The sequence below is a fragment of the Tachyglossus aculeatus genome, chromosome 2, assembly GCF_015852505.1.
Source record: "Tachyglossus aculeatus isolate mTacAcu1 chromosome 2, mTacAcu1.pri, whole genome shotgun sequence".
NCBI lineage: Eukaryota > Metazoa > Chordata > Mammalia > Monotremata > Tachyglossidae > Tachyglossus > Tachyglossus aculeatus.
Window position 1 is genome coordinate 170,749,480 of NC_052067.1, and position 24,152 is coordinate 170,773,631.

Sequence of the window (24,152 nt, forward strand, 5' to 3'; positions counted from 1 at the left end):
ACTAAGCGCTGGGGTGAATACAAGGAAATCAGGTTGGACACAGTCCCCGTCCCACGTGGGGCTCACAGTCATCCCCATTTATTATTAAAAATAATAATAATAATAATAATGGTATCTGTTAAGCACTTACTATGTGCCAGACACTGTACTAAGCACTGGGGTGAATACAAGGAAATCAGGTTGGACACAGTCCCCATCCCATGTGGGGCTCACAGTCATCCCCATTTATTAATAATAATAATAATAATAATAATGATAATAATAATGATGATGATGATAATAATAATAATAATAACAACAATAATAATAATGGTATTAAGCGCTTACTATGTGCCAGACACTGTACTAATGGGGTGGGGACAAGCAAATTGGGTTGGACTCGGTCCCCGCCCGATGTGGGGCTCACAGTCTTCATCCCCATTTTAACAATAATAATAATTTGTACTTCCCAAGCGCTTAGTACAGTGCTCTGCACATAGTAAGCGCTCAATAAATACGGTTGATGATGATGATGGTTGATGATAATAATAATAATAGTAATCATAAAGATTTTAGTATTTGTTAAGCACTTATTAAGTGCCAGGCACTGTACTGAGCACCGGGGGGATACAAGGTGATCAGGCTGTCCCCCGTGGGGCTCCCGGTCTCCATCCCCATTTTCCAGATGAGGAAACTGAGGCGCGGAGAAGTGAAGTGACTTGCCCAAAGTCACTTCCCAAGCACTTAGGACAGTGCTCTGCACACAGTAAGTGCTCAATGAATACGATTGAATGAATGAATAATAATAATAATGATGATAATAATAATAATAATAATGATGGGAATTATGAATGAATGAATGAATAATAATAATAATAATGATGGGAATTATTATGCCATAATAGTCTAGAAGGGGGAGACAGAGAGCAAAGCATATTAACAAAATAAAATAAATAGAATAGATATTAACAAATGCCATCATCATTATTATTGTTATTATTATTCATTCATTCATTCAATCGTATTTATTGAGCACTTACTGTGTGCAGAGCACTGGACTAAGCGCTTGGGAAGTCCAAGTTGGGAACATATAGAGACGGTCCCTACCTGACAGCGGGCTCACGGTCTAGAAGGGGGAGACAGAGAACAAAACAAAACATATTAACCAAATAAAATAGAATAGATATTAACAAATACCATCATTATTATTATTATTATTTTCATTCATTCATTCAGTCGTAATTATTGAGCACGTACTGTGTGCAGAGCACTGGACTAAGCGCTTGGGAAGTCCAAGTTGGCAACATATAGAGACGGTCCCTCCCCAACAGCGGGCTCACAGGCTAGAAGGGGGAGACAGAGAACAAAACAAAACATATTAACAAGATAAAATAAATAGAATAGATATTAACAAATGCCATCATCATCATCATTATTATTAATCAATCAATCAATCAATCGTATTTATTGAGCGCTTACTATGTGCAGAGCACTGTACTAAGCGGTTGGGAAGTGCAAATTGGCATCACATAGAGACAGTCCCTACCCAACATTGGGCTCCCAGTCTAAAAGGGGGAGACAGAGAACAGAACCAAACATACCAACAAAATAAAATAAATAGGATAGAAATGTACAAGTAAAATAAATAAATAAATAGAGTAATAAATATGTACAACCATATATACATATATACAGGTGCTGTGGGGAAGGGAAGGAGGTAAGACGGGGGGATGGAGAGGGGGACGAGGGGGAGAGGAAAGAGGGGGCTCAGTCTGGGAAGGCCTCCTGGAGGAGGTGAGCTCTCAGCAGGGCCTTGAAGGGAGGAAGAGAGCGAGCTTGGCGGAGGGGCAGAGGGATTGGGGGCATTCCGGGCCCGCGGGATGACGTGGGCCGGGGGTCGATGGCGGGACGGGCGAGAGCGAGGTACAGTGAGGAGATTAGTGGTGGAGGAGCGGAGGGTGCGGGCTGGGCAGTAGAAGGAGAGAAGGGAGGTGAGGTAGGAGGGGGCCAGGGGATGGATGGACAGCCTTGAAGCCCAGGGTGGGGAGTTTCTGCTTGATGCGCAGATTGATCGGTAGCCATTGGAGGTTTTTGAGGAGGGGAGTAATATGTCCAGAGCGTTTCTGGACAAAGATAATCCGGGCAGCAGCATGAAGTATGGATTGAAGTGGAGAGAGACACGAGGATGGGAGATCAGAGAGAAGGCTGGTGCAGTAGTCCAGACGGGAGAGGATGAGAGCTTGAATTAGCAGGGTAGCGGTTGGGATGGAGAGGAAAGGGCGGATCTTGGCAATGTTGCGGAGCTGAGACCGGCAGGTTTTGGTGACGGCTTGGATGTGAGGGGTGAATGAGAGAGCGGAGTCGAGGATGACACCAATAATAATATTATTATTGTTATTATTATTATTATTATTATTAATTCATTCAGTCGTATTTATTGAGCGCTTACTGTGTGCAGAGCACTGGACTAAGCGCTTGGGAAGTCCAAGTTGGCAACATATAGAGATGGTCCCCACCCAACAGCAGGCTCACAGTCTAGAGGGGGGAGACAGAGAGCAAAACATAACATATTAAAAAAATAAAATAAATAGAATAGATATTAACAAATACCATCATTATTATTATTCATTCAGTCGTATTTATTGAGCGCTTACTGTGTGCAGAGCACTGTCCTAAGTGCTTGGGAAGTCCAAGTCGGCAACATATAGAGATGGTCCCTACCCAACAGTGGGCTCACAGTCTAGAAGGGAGAGATGGATGGCAAAACAGAACATATTAACAAAAGAAATAGAATAAATAGAATAGATATTAACAAATACCATCATCATCATTATTATTATTATTGTTCATTCACTCAATCGTATTTATTGAGCACTTACTGTGTGCATAGCCCACTGTTGGGTAGGGACCGTCTCTATAGGTTGCCGACTTGGACTTCCCAAGCACTTAGGACAGTGCTCTGCACACAGTAAGTGCTCAATAAATACGGTTGATTGATTGATTATTATCATTGTTATTATTCATTCATTCAGTCAGTCGTATTTATTGAGCACTTACAGTGTGCAGAGCACTGGACTAATCACTTGTATTTATTGAGCACTTACAGTGTGCAGAGTACTGGACTAATCGCTTGGGAAGACAAGTTGGCCAGTTGGCAGCATATTATTATCATTATTATTATTATTATTAATAAAAATAATGATAATAATTTATAGACCCGACAAGGGGCTGACAGTCCGTCCTGTGTCTTGTGACGTACAGATTTCCCGTGGGCCGGGCAGGTGTCGGAGGCGATGCGGAACGTCTTCAAGCTCCCCAAGTTTCGCCCGCTGCAGCTGGAGACGGTCAACGCCACCATGGCGGGCAGGGAAATCTTCCTGGTCATGCCAACCGGCGGCGGGAAGAGCCTGTGCTACCAGCTGCCCGCCGTCTGCTCCCACGGTATTCATTCGTGCGGTCGGATTTACTGAGCGCTTCCTGTGCGCGGAGCACCGGACGAAGCGCTCGGGAAGCCCAAGTTCATTCATTCATTCGTTCAATCGTATTTATTCAGCTATTCAATTCAATCGGATTAATCGAGCGCCGACGGCGCGCAGAGCACCGGACGAAGCGCTCGGGAAGTCCAAGTTGATTCGTTCAATCGTATTTATTCAATTTTTCAATTCAATCGTATTTATCGAGCACCGACTGCGCGCAGAGCACCGGACGAAGCGCTTGGGAAGTCCAGGTTCATTCATTCCATCGTATTTATTCAATTTTTCAATTCAATCGTATTTATCGAGCGCTGAGTGTGCGCAGAGCACCGGACGAAGCGCTTGGGAAGTCCAAGGTCATTCATTCAATCGTATTTATTCAGTTTTTCAATTCAATCGTATTTATCGAGCACCGACTGCGCGCAGAGCACCGGACGAAGCGCTTGGGAAGTCCAGGTTCATTCATTCCATCGTATTTATTCAATTTTTCAATTCAATCGTATTTATCGAGCGCTGAGTGTGCGCAGAGCACCGGACGAAGCGCTTGGGAAGTCCAAGTTCATTCATTCAATCGTATTTATTCAGTTTTTCAATTCAATCGTATTTATCGAGCGCTGACTGTGCGCAGAGCACCAGACAAAGCGCTTGGGAAGTCCAATTTCATTCAATCGTATTTATTCAATTTTTCAATTCAATCGTATTTATTGAGCGCTGACTGCGCGCAGAGCACCGGACGAAGCGCTTGGGAAGTCCAGGTTCATTCATTCAATCGTATTTATTCAATTTTTCAATTCAATCGTATTTATCGAGCACTGACTGCGCGCAGAGCACCGGACAAAGCGCTTGGGAAGTGCAGTTTCATTCATTCATTCATATTTATTCAATTTTCAATTCAATCATATTTATTGAGCGCTGACTGCACACAGAGCACCGGACGAAGTGCTTGGGAATTCCAAGTTCATGCATCCAATCATATTTATTCGGTTTTTCAATTCAATTGTATTTATCGAGCGCTGACTGTGGGCCGAGCACCGGGCAAAGCGCTTGGTAAGTCCAAGTTCATTCATTCAATCGTATTTAATTTTTCAATTCAATTCAATCGTATTTATCGAGCGCTGACTGTGCGCAGAGCACCGGACGAAGCGCTTGGGAAGTCCAATTTCATTCATTCAATCATATTTATTCAATTTTTCAATTCAATTTAATCGTATTTATCGAGCGCTGACTGTGCGCAGAGCACCGGATGAAGCGCTTGGGAAGTCCAAGTTCATTCATTCAATCGTGTTTATTCAATTTTTCAATTCAATCGTATTTATTGAGCGCTGACTGTGCTCAGAGCACTGGACGAAGCGCTTGGGAAGTCTAAGTTCATTCATTCCATCGTATTGATTCAATTTTTCAATTCAATCATATTTATCGAGCGCTGACTGTGTGCAGAGCACCGGACGAAGCGCTTGGGAAGTCCAAGTTCATTCATTCAATTGTATTTATTCAATTTTTCAATTCAATCGTATTTATTGAGCGCTGACTGCGCGCAGAGCACCGGACGAAGCGCTTGGGAAGTCCAGGTTCATTCATTCAATCGTATTTATTCAATTTTTCAATTCAGTCGTATTTATCGACCGCTGACTGCGGGCAGAGCACCGGACGAAGCGCTTGGGAAGTCCAAGATCATTCATTCAATCGTATTTAATTTTTCATTTCAATTCAATCATATTTATCCAGCACTGACTATGTGCAGAGCACCGGACGAAGTGCTTGGGAAGTCCAATTTCATTCATTCATTCATATTTATTCAATTTTTCAATTCAATCGTATTTATCGAGCGCTGACTGCGCGCAGAGCACTGGACAAAGCGCTTGGGAAGTCCAATTTCATTCATTCATTCATTCATATTTATTCAATTTTCAATTCAGTTCAATCACATTTATTGAGCGCTGACTGCACGCAGAGCACTGGACGAAGTGCTTGGGAATTCCAAGTTCATGCATTCAATCATATTTATTCAATTTTTCAATTCAATTTAATCGTATTTATCAAGCGCTGACTGTGGGCCGAGCACCGGGCAAAGCGCTTGGGAAGTCCAAGTTCATTCATTCAGTCGTATTTAATTTTTCAATTCAATTCAATCGTATTTATCGAGTGCTGACTATGCGCAGAGCACCAGACGAAGCGCTTGGGAAGTCCAAGTTCATTCATTCAATCATATTTATTCAATTTTTCAATTCAATTTAATCGTATTTATCGAGCGCTGACTGTGCGCAGAGCACCGGATGAAGCGCTTGGGAAGTCCAAGTTCATTCATTCAATCGTGTTTATTCAATTTTTCAATTCAATCGTATTTATTGAGCGCTGACTGTGCTCAGAGCACTGGACGAAGCGCTTGGGAAGTCTAAGTTCATTCATTCCATCGTATTTATTCAATTTTTCAATTCAATCATATTTATCGAGCGCTGACTGTGTGCAGAGCACCGGACGAAGCGCTTGGGAAGTCCAAGTTCATTCATTCAATTGTATTTATTCAATTTTTCAATTCAGTCATATTTATTGAGCGCTGACTGCGCGCAGAGCACCGGACGAAGCGCTTGGGAAGTCCAGGTTCATTCATTCCATCGTATTTATTCAATTTTTCAATTCAGTCGTATTTATCGACCGCTGACTATGCGCAGAGCACCGGACAAAGTGCTTGGGAAGGCCAATTTCATTCATTCATTCATATTTATTCAATTTTTCAATTCAGTCGTATTTATCGAGCACTGACTGCGCGCAGAGCACCGGACAAAGCGCTTGGGAAGTGCAGTTTCATTCATTCATTCATATTTATTCAATTTTCAATTCAATCATATTTATTGAGCGCTGACTGCACACAGAGCACCGGACGAAGTGCTTGGGAATTCCAAGTTCATGCATCCAATCATATTTATTCGGTTTTTCAATTCAATTGTATTTATCGAGCGCTGACTGTGGGCCGAGCACCGGGCAAAGCGCTTGGGAAGTCCAAGTTCATTCATTCAATCGTATTTAATTTTTCAATTCAATTCAATCGTATTTATCGAGCGCTGACTGTGCGCAGAGCACCGGACGAAGCGCTTGGGAAGTCCAATTTCATTCATTCATTCATATTTATTCAATTTTTCAATTCAATTCAATCATATTTATCGACCGCTGACTGCGGGCAGAGCACCGGACAAAGCGCTTGGGAAGTGCAGTTTCATTCATTCATTCATATTTATTCAATTTTCAATTCAATTCAATCATATTTATTGAGCGCTGACTGCGCGCAGAGCACCGGACGAAGTGCTTGGGAATTCCAAGTTCATGCATTCAATCATATTTATTCAATTATTCAATTCAATCGTATTTATCGAGCGCTGACTGTGGGCCGAGCACCGGGCAAAGCGCTTGGGAAGTCCAAGTTCATTCATTCAATCGTATTTAACTTTTCAATTCAATTCAATCGTGTTTATCGAGCGCTGACTGTGTGCAGAGCACCGGACGAAGCGCTTGGGAAGTCCAATTTCATTCATTCATTCATATTTATTCAATTTTTCAATTCAATTCAATCGTATTTATTGAGTGCTGACTGTGGGCCGAGCACCGGACAAAGTGCTTGGGAAGTCCAAGTTCATTCATTCAATCGTATTTAATTTTTCAATTCAATTCAATCGTATTTATCGAGCGCTGACTGCGGGCAGAGCACCGGACGAAGCGCTTGGGAAGTCCAAGATCGTTCATTCAATCGTATTTAATTTTTCAATTCAATTCAATCATATTTATCGAGCGCTGACTATGTGCAGAGCACCGGACGAAGTGCTTGGGAAGTCCAATTTCATTAATTCATTCATATTTATTCAATTTTTCAATTCAGTTGTATTTATCGAGCGCTGACTGCGCGCAGAGCACCGGACAAAGCGCTTGGGAAGTGCAGTTTCATTCATTCATTCATATTTATTCAATTTTCAATTCAATTCAATCATATTTATTGAGCGCTGACTGCGCGCAGAGCACCGGACGAAGTGCTTGGGAATTCCAAGTTCATGCATTCAATCATATTTATTCAATTATTCAATTCAATCGTATTTCTCGAGCGCTGACTGTGGGCCGAGCACCGGGCAAAGCGCTTGGGAAGTCCAAGTTCATTCATTCAATCGTATTTAACTTTTCAATTCAATTCAATCGTGTTTATCGAGCGCTGACTGTGTGCAGAGCACCGGACGAAGCGCTTGGGAAGTCCAATTTCATTCATTCATTCATATTTATTCAATTTTTCAATTCAATTCAATCGTATTTATTGAGTGCTGACTGTGGGCCGAGCACCGGACAAAGTGCTTGGGAAGTCCAAGTTCATTCATTCAATCGTATTTAATTTTTCAATTCAATTCAATCGTATTTATCGAGCGCTGACTGCGGGCAGAGCACCGGACGAAGCGCTTGGGAAGTCCAAGATCGTTCATTCAATTGTATTTAATTTTTCAATTCAATTCAATCATATTTATCGAGCGCTGACTATGTGCAGAGCACCGGACGAAGTGCTTGGGAAGTCCAATTTCATTAATTCATTCATATTTATTCAATTTTTCAATTCAGTTGTATTTATCGAGCGCTGACTGCGCGCAGAGCACCGGACAAAGCTCTTGGGAAGTGCAGTTTCATTCATTCATTCATATTTATTCAATTTTCAATTCAATTCAATCATATTTATTGAGCGCTGACTGCACGCAGAGCACCGGACGAAGTGCTTGGGAATTCCAAGTTCATGCATTCAATCATATTTATTCAATTTTTCAATTCAATTCAATCGTATTTCTCGAGCGCTGACTGTGGGCCGAGCACCGGGCAAAGCGCTTGGGAAGTCCAAGTTCATTCATTCAGTCGTATTTAATTTTTCAATTCAATTCAATCGTATTTATCGAGTGCTGACTATGCGCAGAGCACCAGACGAAGCGCTTGGGAAGTCCAAGTTCATTCATTCAATCATATTTATTCAATTTTTGATTCAATTTAATCGTATTTATCGAGCACTGACTGTGCGCAGAGCACCGGACGAAGCGCTTGGGAAGTCCAAGTTCATTCATTCCATCGTATTTATTCATTTTTTCAATTCAATCGTATTTATCGAGCGCTGACTGTGGGCAGAGCACCGGACGAAGCGCTTGGGAAGTCCAAGGTCATTCATTCAATCGTATTTATTCGATTCTTCAATTCAATTCAATCGTATTTATTGAGCGCGGACTGTGCGCAGAGCACTGGACGAAGCGCTTGGGAAGTCCAAGTTCATTCATTCGTTCATTCAATCGTATTTATTCAATTTTTCCATTCAATTTGATCGTATTTATTGAGCGCTTCCTGTGTGCAGAGCACCGGACGAAGCGCTTGGGAAGTCCAAGTTCATTCATTCCATCGTATTTATTCAATTTTTCAAAATTCAGTCGGATTTGTTGAGCGCTTCCTGTGGGCAGAGCACTGGACGAAGCGCTTGGGTAGTCCAAGTTCATTCATTCCGTTGTATTTATTCAATTTTTCAATTCAATCGTATTTATTGAGCGCTGACTGTGCGCAGAGCACCGGACGAAGCGCTTGGGAAGTACAAATTAATTCATTCAATCGAATTTATTCAGTTTTTCAATTCACTTTGGGCAAGCCGCTTTACTTCTCTGGGCCTCAGTTCCCTCATCTGTAAAATGGGGATGCAGACTTTGAGCCCCCCGTGGGACAACCTCATCACCTTGTCACCTCCCCAGTGCTTAGAACGGTGCTTGACACATAGTAAGCGCTTAATAAATGCCATCATTATTATTATTATTATTCTCTGGGCCTCAGTTCCCTCATCTGTCAAATGGGGATGAAGACTGTGAGCCCCCCTGAGGGACAACCTGATCACCTTGTAACCTCCCCAGCGCTTAGAACGGTGCTTGGCACATAGTAAGCGCTTAATAAATGCCATCATTATGATTATTATTATTATCATTATTATTCTCTGGGCCTCAGTTCCCTCATCTGTCAACTGGGGATGAAGACTGTGAGCCCCCTGTGGGACAACCTGAGCACCTTGTAACCTCCCCAGCGCTTAGAACAGTGCTTGGCACATAGTAAGCACTTAATCACTGCCATCATTATTATTATTATTATTATTATCATTATTATTCTCTGGGCCTCAGTTCCCTCATCTGTCAAATGGGGATGAAGACTGTGAGCCCCCCGGGGGACAACCTCATCACCTTGTCACCTCCCCAGCGCTTAGAACAGTGCTTGGCACATAGTAAGCGCTTAATAAATGCCATCATTATTATTATTATTATTCTCTGGGCCTCAGTTCCCTCATCTGTCAAATGGGGATGAAGACTGTGAGCCCCCCGGGGGACAACCTCATCACCTTGTAACCTCCCCAGCGCTTAGAACAGTGCTTTGCACATAGTAAGCGCTTAATAAATGCCATCATCATTATTATTATTATTATTATTCTCTGTGCCTCAGTTCCCTCATCTGTAAAATGGGGATGAAGACTGTGAGCCCCCCCCCCATGGGACAACCTGATCACCTTGTAACCTCCCCAGCGCTTAGAACAGTGCTGGGCACATAGTAAGCGCTTAATAATTGCCATCATTATTATTAATTATCGTTATTAAATGTCTCCTTTTCAGGTTTCACCCTTGTGATCTGCCCTCTGATCTCTCTTATGGAAGACCAGCTGATGACTTTGGAGCAACTGGGGATCTCAGCGACCTTGCTGAACGCCTCCAGCTCCAAGGTACGCTCTCCGGAGGCGCCCAGCACGGAGCCGGGGGGCGGTGGGAGGGATTTGTGGCCGATTTGGACTTCCCCGAGCGCTCAGTCCAGTGCTCTGCACACGGTAAGCGCTCAATAAATACGATGGAATGAATGGATGAATTTGCGGGCTCTTTCCGGGTTTTCCAGTCCGATAAACAACGTTTATCTCCCCGTCGCCTCCGGAACGACGTCGTTGGGTTGGTAGGGAAGCAGGGTGGCTCAGTGGAAAGACCCCGGGCTTGGGAGTCCGGGGTCGCGGGTTCGAATCCCGGCCCCGCCACTTGTCTGCTGGGTGACCTTGGGCAAGTCACTTCACTTCTCTGGGCCTCAGTTCCCTCGCCTGGAAAATGGGGATGAAGACTGGGAGCCCCTTGTGGGACATCCTGATCATCTTGGAACCTCCCCAGCGTTTAGAACAGTGCTTGGCACATAGTAATCCCTTAATAAATGCCATTATTATTATTATTATTATCTGTAAAATGGGGATGAAGACTGAGCCCCCTGTGGGACAACCTGATCACCTTGTAACCTCCCCAGTGCTTAGAACAGTGCTTGGCACATAGTAAGCGCGTAATAAATGCTATTACAAAAAAAAATCCCCGCTCCACCAACTGTCAGCTGTGTGACCTTGGGCAAGTCACTTCACTTCTCTGGGCCTCAGTTCCCTCGTCTGGAAAATGGGGATGAAGACTGTGAGCCCTCCGTGGGACAACCTGATCACCTTGGAACCTCCCCAGCGCTTAGAACAGTGCTTGGCATATAGTAATCCCTTAATAAATGCCATTATTATTATTATTATTATTATTATCTGTAAAATGGGGATGAAGACTGCGCCTCCTGTGGGACAACCTGATCACCTTGTAACCTCCCCAGTGCTTAGAACAGTGCTTGGCACATAGTAAGCGCGTAATAAATGCCATTATTATTATTATTATCTGCCTTGTAACTTGCCCAGCACATAGAACAGCATAGTAAGCGCTTAATAAATGCCATCATTATTATTATTATTATTATCTGTAAAATGGGGATGAAGACTGTGAGCCCCTCCACGGGACAACCTGATCACCTTGTAACCTCCCCAGCGCTTAGAACAGTCCTTGGCACATAGTAAGCGCTTAATAAATGCCATTATTATTATTATCTGCCTTGTAACCTGCCCAGCGCTTAGAACAGTGCTTGGCACATAGTAAGCGCTTAATAAATGCCATCATTGTTATTATTATTATTGTTATTATTATCTGTCAAATGGGGACGAAGACCGTGAGCCCCCCGTGGGACAACCTGATCACCTTGTAGCCTCCCCAGCGCTTAGAACAGGGCTTGGCACATAGTAAGCGCTTAATAAATGCCGTCATTATTATTATTATTATTATAAGAGCCCGTGCTTGGGAGTCAGAGGTTGTGGGTTCTTATCCCGGCCCCACCACTTGTCTGCTGTGTGACCTTGGGCAAGTCACTTCACTTCTCCGGGCCTCAGTTCCCTCGTCTGTAAAATGGGGATGAAGACTGTGAGCCCCACGTGGGGCAACCTGATCACCTTGTGATAATAATAATAATAAGGACAGCATTTATTAAGCACTTACTATGTGTCAAGCACTGTTCTTAATAATAATAATGATGGCATTTATTAAGCGCTTACTATGTGCAAAGCACCGTTCTAAGCGCTGGTGGAATATAAGGCAATCAGGTTGTCCCACGGGGGGCTCCCAGTCTTGATCCCCATTTTGCAGATGAGGTCACTGAGGCCCAGAGAAGTGAAGTGACTTGCCCAGAGTCACCCAGCTGACAAGTGGTGGAGCCAGGATTTGAACCCATGACCTCTGACTCCCAAGCCCGGGCTCTTTCCACTGAGCCACGTTGTATCTCCCTCAGTGCTTAGAACAGTGCTTGGCACATAGTAATAATAATAATAATAATAACAATGATGGCATTTATTAAGCGCTTACTATGTGCAGAGCACTGTTCTAAGTGCTGAGGGGGATTACAAGGTGATCAAGTTGTCCCACGGGGGGCTCCCAGTCTTCATCCCCATTTGACAGATGAGGGAACTGAGGCTCAGAGAAGTTAAGTGACTTGCCGAAGGTCACACAGCAGACAGCAGACATGGTGGAGTTGGGATTCGAACCCATGACCGCTGACTCCAAAGCCCGGGCTCTTTCCACTGACCAATGCCATCAACATCATCATCATCATTATTATTCATTCATTCAGTGGTATTTATTGAGCGCTTACTGTGTGCAGAGCACTGTACTAAGCGCTTGGGAAGTCCAAGTTGGCAGCATATAGAGACGGTCCCTACCCAACAGTGGGCTCACACTCTAGAAATTATTATTATTATTATTATTATTATTATTATTATTATTATTAACAATAATAATCATGGCTCAGTGGAAAGAGCCCAGGCTTAGGAGTCAGAGGTCATGGGTTCTAATCCCGGCTCTGCCACTTGTCTGCTGCTGTGTTTGACCTTGGGCAAGTCACTTCACTTCTCTGGGCCTCAGTTCCCTCATCTGGAAAATGGGGATGAAGACTGGGAGCCCCACGGGGGACAACCTGATCACCTTGAGAAGCAGCGTGGCTCAGTGGGAAGAGCCCGGGCTTTGGAGTCAGAGGTCATGGGTTCAAATCCCGGCTCCGCCAATTGTCAGCTGTGTGGCTTTGGGCAAGTCACTTCACTTCTCTGGGCCTCAGTTCCCTCATCTGGAAAATGGGGATGAAGACCGGGAGCCCCACGGAGGATAATCTCATCACCTTGAGAAGCAGCGTGGCTCAGTGGGAAGAGCCCGGGCTTTGGAGTCAGAGGTCATGGGTTCAAATCCCGGCTCCACCACTTGTCAGCTGGGTGACTTTGGGCAAGTCACTTCACTTCTCTGGGCCTCAGTTACCTCATCTGGAAAATGGGGATGAAGGTTGTGAGCCCCATGTGGGACAACCTGATCACCATGTAACCTCCCCAGCGCTTAGAACAGTGCTTTGCACATAGTAAGTGCTTAATAAATGTCGCCATTATTATTATTATAGGGACAACCTAGCTTTGTAGTAATAATAATTTTATTATTTAATTATTTAATAATAATAATTTTAGACTGTGAGCCCACTGTTGGGTAGGGACTGTCCCTATATGTTGCCAACTTGTACTTCCCAAGCGCTTAGTACTGTGCTCTGCACACAGTAAGCGCTCAATAAATACAATTAATTGATTAATAATGACGGCATTTATTAAGTGCTTACTATGTGTTAAGTACTGTTCTAAGCGCTGGGGAGGATACAAGGTGATGAGGTTGTCCCCCGGGGGGCTCACAGTCTTCATCCCCATTTGACAGGTGAGGAAACTGAGGCCCAGAGAAGGGAAGTGACTTGCCCAAAGTGGCGGAGCCAGGATTAGAACCCACGACCTCGGATTCCCAAGCCCGGGCTCTTTCCACTGAGCCACGCTGCTTCTAGACCGCGAGCCAGTTGTTAGGTAGGGACCGTCTCTATCTGTTGCCGACTTGGACTTCCCAAGCGCTTAGTACAGCGCTCTGCACATGGGAAGCGCTCAATAAATATGGTTGAACGAATGAATGTGGCCAAGTTGGACTTCCCAAGCGCTTAGTCCAGTGCTCTGCACGCAGTAAGCTCCCAGTAAATACGATTGAATGAATGCTCGTGGCCGACTTGGACTTCCCAAGCTCTTCGTCCAGTGCTCTGCACACGGGAAGCGCTCAGTAAGTACGATTGAATGAACGATTGCGACCGAATTGGACTTCCCAAGTGCCTCGTCCAGTGCTCTGCACACGGGAAGCGCTCAGTAAGTACGATTGAATGAACGATTGCGACCGAATTGGACTTCCCAAGTGCCTCGTCCAGTGCTCTGCACACGGGAAGCGCTCAATAAATACGACGGAATGAATGCTTGTGGCAGACTTGGACTTCCCAAGCGCTTCGTCCAGTGCTCCGCGCACGGGAAGCGCTCAGTAAATACGATTGAATGAAGGAATGGGGCGGAATTGGACTTCCCAAATGGTTCGTCCAGTGCTCTGCACGTGGTAAGCGCTCAATAAATATGATGGAATGAGTGAATGGGGATGAATTGGACTTCCCAAGCGCTTCGTCCAGTGCTCCGCACACGGGAAGTGCTCAATAAATACGATTGAACAAATGGTTGTGGCCCATTTGGGCATCCCAAGCGCTTTGACCAGTGCCCTGCACACGGGAAGCGCTCAATAAATACGATTGAATGAATGATTGTGGCCCACTTGGGCATCCCAAGCGCTTCGTCCAGTGCTCTGCACATGCGAAGCGCTCAATAAATACGAGGGAATGAATGATTGTGGCCGAATTGGACTTCCCAAACGCTTCGTCCAGTGCTCTGTACACGAGAAGCGTTCAATAAATAAGATGGAATGAATGAATGTGGCCAAATTGGACTTCCCAAGTGCTTCGTCCAGTGCTGTGCACACGGGAAGCGCTCAATAAATACGATTGACCGAATGGATGTGGCCGACTTGGGCATCCCAAGCACTTCATCCAGTGCCCTGCACACGGGAAGCGCTCAATAAATACGATTGAATGAATGATTGTGGCCCACTTGGGCATCCCAAGCGCTTCGTCCAGTGCTCTGCACATGCGAAGCGCTCAATAAATACGACGGAATGAATGATTGTGGCTGAATTGGACTTCCCAAGCGCTTCGTCCAGTACTCTGTACACGGGAAGCGTTCAATAAATACGATTGAATGAATGAATGTGGCCGAATTGGACTTCCCAAATGGTTCGTCCAGTGCTCTGCACACGGGAAGCGCAAAATAAGTACGATTGAATGAATGATTGTGGCCCACTTGGACTTCCCAAGCGCTTCGCCCAGTGCTCTGCACATGGGAAGCGCTTAATAAATACCATGGAATGAATGATTATGGCTGAACTGGACTTCCCAAGTGCTTCGTCCAGTGCTCTGCACACGGGAAGCGCTCAGTAAATACGATTGAATGAATGACTGTGGCCGACTTGGACGTCCCAAGCGCTTCGTCCAGTGCTCTGCACTCGGGAAACGCTCAATAAATACGGTTGAACGAATGATTGTGGCCGACTCGGACGTCCCAAGCACTTCGTCCAGTGCTCTGCACACGGGAAGCGCTCAATAAATACGATTGAATGAATGATTGTGACCCACTTGGACTTCCCAAGCGCTTCGTCCAGTGCTCTGCACACGGGAAGCGCTCAATAAATACGATGGAATGAATGATTGTGGCCGAATTGGACTTCCCAAGTGCGTCGTCCAGTGCTCTGCACACGGGAAGCGCTCAGTAAATATGATTGAATGAATGACTGTGGCCGACTTGGACGTCCCAAATGGTTCGTCCAGTGCTCTGCACACGGGAAGCGCTCAGTAAATACAATTGAGTGACTGAATGGGGCCGAATTGGACTTCCCAAATGGTTCGTCCAGTGCTCTGCGCACGGAAAGCGCTCAGTAAATACAATTGAATGAATGACTGTGGCCGACTTAGATGTCCCAAGCGCTTCGTCCAGTGCTCTGCACACAGGAAGCGCTCAGTAAATACAATTATGAATGGGGCCGAATTGGACTTCCCAAATGGTTTGTCCAGTGCTCTGCCCACGGGAAGCGCTCAGTAAATACGATTGAATGAATGACTGTGGCCGACTTGGATGTCCCAAGCGCTTCGTCCACACGGGAAGCGCTCAATAAATACGACGGAATGAATGAATGTGGCCGAATTGGACTTCCCAAATGGTTCGTCCAGTGCTCTGCCCACGGGAAGCGCTCAGTAAATATGACTGAATGAATGAATGGGGCCGAATTGGACTTCCCAAATGGTTCGTCCAGTGCTCTGCACACGGGAAGCGCTCAGTAAATACGATTGAACGAACGATTGTGGCCGACTCGAACGTCCCAATCAATCAGTCGTATTTATTGAGCGCTTACTGTGCGCAGAGCGCTGTACTAAGCGCTTGGGAAGTCCAAGTTGGCAACATCTAGAGACGGCCCCTACCCAACAGCGGGCTCACGGTCTAGAAGCCTAGAAGAGAAGCAGCGTGGCTCAGTGGAAAAGAGCCCGGGCTTTGGAGTCAGAGGTCATGGGTTCGAATTCCACTCCTCCCCATGCCTGCTGTGTGACCTTGGGCAAGTCGCTTCACTTCTCTGAGCCTCAGTTACCTCATCTGTAAAATGGAGATTAAGACTGGGAGCCCCATGAGGGACAACTTGATCACCTTGTATTCCCCCCCCCCGGCGCTTAGAACAGCGCTCGGCACATAGTAAGCGCTTAACAAATGCCATTATTATTATTATTATTATCATTATCATTATTAATATTATTAGAATAATAATATTATTATTATCATTATATTATATCATTATCATTATTATTATTATTATTGTTTATTATTAGAAGCGCTTCGCCCAGCACTCCGCACACGGGAAGCGCTCTATGAATCCGACTGAACGGATGAATGTATAGACGTTTATACATATTTGTTACTCTATTTATTTATTTTACTTGTCCATATCTATTCTGTTTATTTTATTTTGTCAGTACGTTTGGTTTTGTTGTCCGTCCCCCCCTTTCAGACTGTGAGCCCGCTGTTGCCAACTTGTACTTCCCGAGCGCGTAGTCCAGTGCTCCGCACACAGTAAGCGCTCAGTAAATCAATCAATCAATCAATCAATCGTCTTTACTGAGCGCTTACTATGTGCAGAGCACTGTACTAAGCGCTTGGGAAGTACAAATTGGCATCACATAGAGACAGTCCCTACCCAACAGTGGGCTCCCAGTCTAAAAGGGGGAGACAGAGAACAGAACCAAACATACCAACAAAATAAAATAAGTAGGATAGAAATGTACAAGTAAAATAAATAGAGTAAAAAATATGTACAACCATATATACATATATACAGGTGCTGTGGGGAAGGGAAGGAGGTAAGACGGGGGGGGGGATGGAGGGGAGAGGAAGGAGGGGGGCTCAGTCTGGGAAGGCCTCCTGGAGGAGGTGAGCTCTCAGCAGGGCCTCCTTCCCTTCCCCACAGCACCTGTATATATGTATATATGGTTGTACATATTTATTACTCTATTTATTTATTTATTTATTTATTTTACTTGTACATTTCTATCCTACTTATTTTATTTTGTTGGTATGTTTGGTTCTGTTCTCTGTCTCCCCCTTTTAGACTGTGAGCCCACTGTTGGGTAGGGACTGTCTCTATCTGTTGCCAATTTGTACTTCCCAAGCGCTTAGTACAGTGCTCTGCACATAGTAAGCGCTCAATAAATACGATTGATTGATTGATTGATTGATTGAAGGGAGGAAGAGAGCGAGCTTGGCGGATGGGCAGAGGGATTGGGGGCATTCCAGGCCCGGGGGAGGACGTGGGCCGGGGGTGCGATTGATGATGCTGATGAATGAGTGAAGCGGGGCGGCGGCCGTTTTGCGGGCCTCAGTTTCCCCCGCCCCTCCCTCCGGTCCCGGCCAGGAGCAGGTGAAGTGGGTGCACGCGGAGATGGTGAGCCGGGCGCCGCGCCTGAAGCTCCTGTACGTCACCCCCGAGAAGATCGCCAAGAGCAAGCTCTTCATGGCCAAGCTGGAGAAGGCCCACGGGGCCGGGAACCTGGCGCGCATCGCCGTGGACGAGGTGCACTGCTGCAGCCAGTGGGGACACGACTTCCGCCCCGGTGAGCCCGGACCCCCTCCGGACCCACCCCCCCCCCCCGCCCCCGGGACTTTCGCTCATTCCGTCCTATTTATTGAGCGCTTCCCGTGTGCAAGAGCGCTGGACGAAGCGCTTGGGAAGTCCACCTCGGCCGCATTCATTCGTTCCGTCGTATTCATTCATTCATTCAATCGTATTTATTGAGCGCTGACCACGTGCAGAGCACCTCGGCCGCATTCATTCGTTCCATCGTATTCATTCATTCATTCATTCAATCGTGTTTATTGAGCGCTGACCACTGGACGAAGCGCTTGGGAAGTCCACTTCGGCCACATTAATTTGTTTATTCATATTTATTGAGCACTTCCCGTGTGCAGAGCAGTGGACGAAGCGCTTGGGACGTCCACCTCGGCCGCATTCATTCGTTCCATCATATTTATTTATTCATTCATTCAATCGTATTTATTGAGCACTTACCACGTGCAGAGCGCTGGACGAAGCGCTTGGGAAGTACACTTCGGCCACATTAATTTGTTTATTCATATTTATTGAGCGCTTCCCGTGTGCAGAGCAGTGGACGAAGCGCTTGGGAAGTCCACTTCGGCCGCATTCATGCGTTCCATTGTATTCATTCATTCAATCGTATTTATTGAGCACTTACCACGTGCAGAGCACTGGACGAAGCGCTTGGGACGTCCACCTTGGCCGCATTCATTCGTTCCATCATATTTATTCATTCATTCAATCGTACTTATTGAGCGCTGACCACGTGCAGAGCGCTGGACGAAGCGCTTGGGAAGCCCACCTCGGCCGCATTCATTCGTTCCATCATATTTATTCATTCATTCAATCGTATTTACTGAGTGCTTACCACGTGCAGAGCACTGGACGAAGCGCTTGGGAAGTACACTTTGGCCACATTAATTTGTTCATTCATATTTATTGAGCGCTTCCCGTGTGCAGAGCAGTGGACGAAGCGCTTGGGAAGTCCACCTCGGCTGCATTCATTCATTCCATCGTATTTATTCGTTCATTCATTCAATTGTATTTATTGAGCGCTTCCCGTGTGCAGAGCACTGGACGAAGCGCTTGGGACGTCCGAGTCGGCCACATTCATTCCTTCATATTTATTCATTTATTCATTCATTCAATCGTATTTATTGAGCGCTTACCACGTGCAGAGCGCTGGACGAAGCGCTTGGGAAGTCCACTTTGGCCACATTCATTCATTCCATCGTATTTATTCATTCATTCATTCAATCGTATTTATTGAGCGCTTCCCACGTGCAGAGCACTGGACGAAGCGCTCGGGAAGTCCACTTTGGCCACATTCATTCGTTCCATCATATTTATTCATTTATCCATTCATTCATTCAGTCGTATTTATTGAACGCTTACCACGTTCAGAGCACTGGGCAAAGCGCTTGGGAAGTCCACTTTGGCCACATTCATTCATTCAGTCGTATTTATTGAGCGCTTACCACGTGCAGAGCACTGGATGAAGCGCTTGGGAAGTCCATTTCGGCCACATTCATTTGTTCCATTGTATTCATTCATTCATTCATTCAATCTTATTTATTGAGCGCTTACCTCGTGCAGAGCACTGGACGAAGCTCTTGAGAAGTCCAATTCTTTCACATTAATTCGTTTAATCATATTTATTGAGCGCTTCCCGTGTGCAGAGCACTGCACAAAGCACTTGGGAAGTCCTCTTTGGCCGCATTCATTCCTTCCATCATATTTATTCATTCATTCAATCATATTTATTGAGCACTTACCACATGCAGAGCACTGGACGAAGCGCTTGGGAAGTCCACTTTGGCCACATTCATTTGTTCCATCGTATTTATTCATTCATTCAATTGTATCTATTGAACGCTTACCATGTGCAGAGCACTGGACGAAGCGCTTGGGAAGTCCAAGTTGGCCACAGTCATTCGTTCAGTCGTATTTATTGAGCGCTTCCCGTGTGCAGAGCACTGGACTAAGCGCTTGGGAAGTCCAGTTCAGCCACATCCATACGTTCAATCGTATTCATTCATTCATTCATTCAATCGTATTTATTGAGCGCTTACCACGTGCAGTGCACTGGATGAAGCACTTGGGAAGTCCATCTCGGCCGCATTCATTTGTTCCATTGTATTCATTCATTCAATCGTATTTATTGAGCGCTTACCATGTGCTGAGCATTGGACGAAGCGCTTGGGAAGTCCGCTTCGGCTGCATTCATTTGTTCCATCGTATTTGTTCATTCAATCGTATTTATTGAGCACTTACCACATGCAGAGTACTGGACGAAGCACTTGGGAAGTCCAAGTCGGTCACATTCATTCATTGCATTGTATGTATTCATTCATTCATTCATTCCATCGTATAGTCATTCATTCAATCTCATTTATTGAGCGCTTACCACGTTGAGAGCACTGGATTAAGCGCTTCAGAAGTCCAATTTGGCCACATTAATTCGTTTAATCATATTTATTGAGCGCTTCCCGTGTGCAGAGCGCTGGACTAAGCACTTGGGAAGTCCACTTCAGCCACATTCATTTGTTCCATTGTATTCATCCATTCATTCACTCAATCATATTTATTGAGCGCTTACCACGTGCAGAGCACTGGAAGAAGCGCTTGGGAAGTCCAATTAGGCCACATTCATTCGTTTAGTCGTATTTATTGAGCTCTTCCCGCGTGCAGAGCACTGGACGAAGCGCTTGGGAAGTCCACTTTGGCCACATTCATTCGTTCCATCATATTTATTCATTTATTCATTCATTCAATCATATTTATTGAGCGCTTACCACGTGCAGAGCACTGGACGAAGCGCTCGGGAAGTCCACCTTGGCCACAATCATTTGTTCAGTCATAATTATTGAGCGCTTCCCTTGTGCAGAGCACTGGACGAAGCGCTTGGGAAGTCCACTTTGGCCGCATTCATTCGCTTCGTTGTATTTATTTATTTATTCATTCATTCATTCAATTGTATTTATTGAGCGCTTACCACGTGCAGAGCACTGGACGAAGCGCTTGGGAAGTCCACCTCGGCCGCATTCATTCGTTCAGTCGTATTTTTTGAGCGCTTCCCGTGTGCAGAGCACTGGACAGAGCTCTTGGGAAGTCCACTTTGGCCACATTCATTCATTCCATTGTATTCATTCATTCATTCAATAGTATTTATTGAGTGCAGAGCACTGGACAGAGCTCTTGGGAAGTCCACTTTGGCCACATTCATTCATTCCATTGTATTTATTCATTCATTCATTCAATAGTATTTATTGAGCGCAGAGCACTGGACAGAGCTCTTGGGAAGTCCACTTTGGCCACATTCATTCATTCCATTGTATTTATTCATTCATTCATTCAATAGTATTTATTGAGCGCTTACCACATGCAGAGCACTGGACGAAGCACTTGGGAAGTCCAGTTAGGCCACATTCATTTGTTCAGTCATGTTTATTGAGCGCTTCCCGTGTGCAGAGCACTGGACGAAGCGCTTGGGAAGTCCACTTTGGCCGCATTCATTCGTTCCATCATATTTATTCATTTATTCATTCATTCAATCGCATTTATTGAGCGCTTACCATGTGCTGAGCATTGGACGAAGCGCTTGGGAAGTCCACTTCGGCCGCATTCATTGTTCCATCCTATTTATTCATTCATTCATTCAATCGTATTTATTGAGCGCTTCCCGTGTGCAGAGCACTGGACGAAGCACTTGGGAAGTCCACTTTGGCCGCATTCATTCCTTCCATCGTATTTATTCATTCCTTCGTTCATTCAATCAATCGTATTTATTGAGCGCTTACCACGTGCAGAGCACTGGACGAAGCGCTTGGGAAGTCCACCTCGGCCGCATTCATTCGTTCAGTCGTATTTATTGAGCGCTTCCCGTGTGCAGAACACTGGACAAAACGCTTGGGAAGTCCACTTTGGCCACATTCATTCGTACCATTGTATTTATTCATTCATTCATTCAATCAGTCGTATTCATTGAGCGCTTCCCGTGTGCAGAGCACTGGACGAAGCACTTGGGAAGTCCACTTTGGCCGCATTCATTCCTTCCATCGTATTTATTCATTCCTTCGTTCATTCAATCAATCGTATTTATTGAGCGCTTACCACGTGCAGAGCACTGGACGAAGCGCTTGGGAAGTCCACCTCGGCCGCATTCATTCGTTCAGTCGTATTTATTGAGCGCTTCCCGTGTGCAGAGCACTGGACGGAGCACTTGGGAAGTCCACTTTGGCTGCATTCATTCGTTCCATCGTATTTATTCATTTATTCATTCATTCAATCGTATTTATTGAGCGCTTACCATGTGCAGAGCACTGGACGAAGCGCTTGGGAAGTCCACTTCGGCCGCATTCATTCGTTCCATCGTGTTTATTCATTCATTCATTCATTCAATCGTATTTATTGAGCGCTTACCACATGCAGAGCACTGGATGAAGCGCTTCAGAAGTCCAATTCGGCCACGTTAATTCATTTAATCATATTTATTGAGCGCTTCCCGTGTGCAGAGCACTGGACGAAGCGCTTGGGAAGTCCAAGTCGGTCACATTCATTCATTCCATTGTATGTATTCATTCATTCATTCAATTGTATTTATTGAGCGCTTACCACATGCAGAGCACTGGATGAAGTGCTTCAGAAGTCCAATTCGGCCACATCATTAATTCATTTAATCATATTTATTGAGCGCTTCCTGTGTGCAGAGCACTGGACGAAGTGCTTGGGAAGCCCAAGTCAGTCACATTCATTCATTCCATTGTATTCATTCATTCAATTGTATTCATTCATTCATTCAATCTTATTTATTGAGCGCTTACCACATGTAGAGTACTGGACGAAGCACTTGGGAAGTCCACTTTGGCCGCATTCATTCGTTCCATCGTATTTATTCATTTATTCATTCATTCAATCGTATTTATTGAGCGCTTACCACGTGCAGAGCACTGGACGGAGCACTTGGGAAGTCCACCTCGGCTGCATTCATTCATTCCATTGTATGTATGTATTCACTCATTTATCCAATCGTATTTATTGAGCGCTTACCACATGCAAAGCACTGGATGAAGCGTTTCAGAAGTCCAATTTGACCACGTTAATTCGTTTAATCATATTTATTGAGCGCTTCCCGTGTGCAGAGCGCTGGACGAAGCGCTTGGGAAGTCCAATTCGGCCACATCCATTCGTTCAGTCGTATTTATCGAGCGCTTCCCACGTGCGGAGCACCGGACGAAGCGCTTGGGAAGTCCGTCGGCCACAGTCACTGGTTCAGCCGTATTTATTGAGCGCTTCCCGTGTGCGGAGCACTGGACTGAGCGCCCGGGAGAGTCCGAGGGGACAACAAACAGCCCCATTCCCCTGCCCACAACCAAGTGAGAGTCCAGGGGAGGGGGCGGAAACAGACGGCGGCCACCGGCTCGGCCGCGGGGGCGGAGGGAGGAGGGGGTTGGCACGGGATGCCAGGGCCCGGCGGCGGCGGAGGAGGAGGAGGAGGAGGAGGAGGGAGAGGATTTGGGGTCCCGGAGCCGGGCGCTGACCCCCGCCCCCCACTCCCCCCCCCCCCCCCCCCGCCCCCGGCCCAGACTACAAAGCCCTGGGCATCCTGAAGCGCCAGTTTCCCCGCGTGCCGGTCATGGGGCTGACGGCCACCGCCACCCGCGCCGTCCTCCAGGACGCCCAGAAGATCTTGGGGGTCCAGCCCTGCCTCACCTTCACCGCCTCCTTCAACCGACCCAACCTCTACTATGAGGTACGGACGCCTCCTCCTCCCCTCCTTCCTCCCCTCCTTCCCACCCTCCTTCCCGCTCTCCCTCCTGCCCTCCCGCCCTTCCTGCCCTCCCTGCCCTCCCACCCTCCTTCCCGCCCTCCCTCCTGCCCGCCCTTCTGCCCTTCCTGCCCTCCTTCCTTCCCTCCCTCCTGCCCTCCAATCCTCCTTCCGATCCTTCTTCCCACCCTCCCACCCTCCCTTCCGCCCTTCCTTCCCTCCCTCCTGCCCTCCCACCCTCCTTCCGATCCTTCTTCCTGCTCTCCCACCCTCCTTCCAATCCTTCTTCCTGCTCTCCCACCCTCCTTTCTGCCCTTCCTTCCCCCCCTCCTGCCCTCCCTCCTCCCCTCCTTCCGGTCCTCCATTCCACCCTCCCACCCTTCCTGCCCTTCCTCCTGCCCTCCTTCCCGCCCTCCCTCCTGCCTGCCCTCCCTCCCACCATTCCTGCTCTCCTTCCTGGCCTCTCACCTGCCCTCCCTCCTCCCCTCCTCCTGGCCCTCCTTCCCACCCTCCCTC

At 46.2% G+C, this 24,152-nt stretch overlaps 1 protein-coding gene across 1 annotated transcript in view; it reads left to right on the plus strand.

Annotated features, from left to right (window-relative positions):
• RECQL (RecQ like helicase) overlaps positions 1-24,152 on the plus strand; it is an 81,066-nt gene that overhangs the window by 11,373 nt on the left and 45,541 nt on the right. The window contains exons 3-6 of the mRNA XM_038768159.1: positions 3,241-3,420; positions 10,094-10,200; positions 17,690-17,888; positions 23,455-23,621. Of these exons, the coding sequence (XP_038624087.1) occupies positions 3,241-3,420; positions 10,094-10,200; positions 17,690-17,888; positions 23,455-23,621 (653 nt within the window). The remainder of the gene's footprint in view (positions 1-3,240; positions 3,421-10,093; positions 10,201-17,689; positions 17,889-23,454; positions 23,622-24,152) is intronic.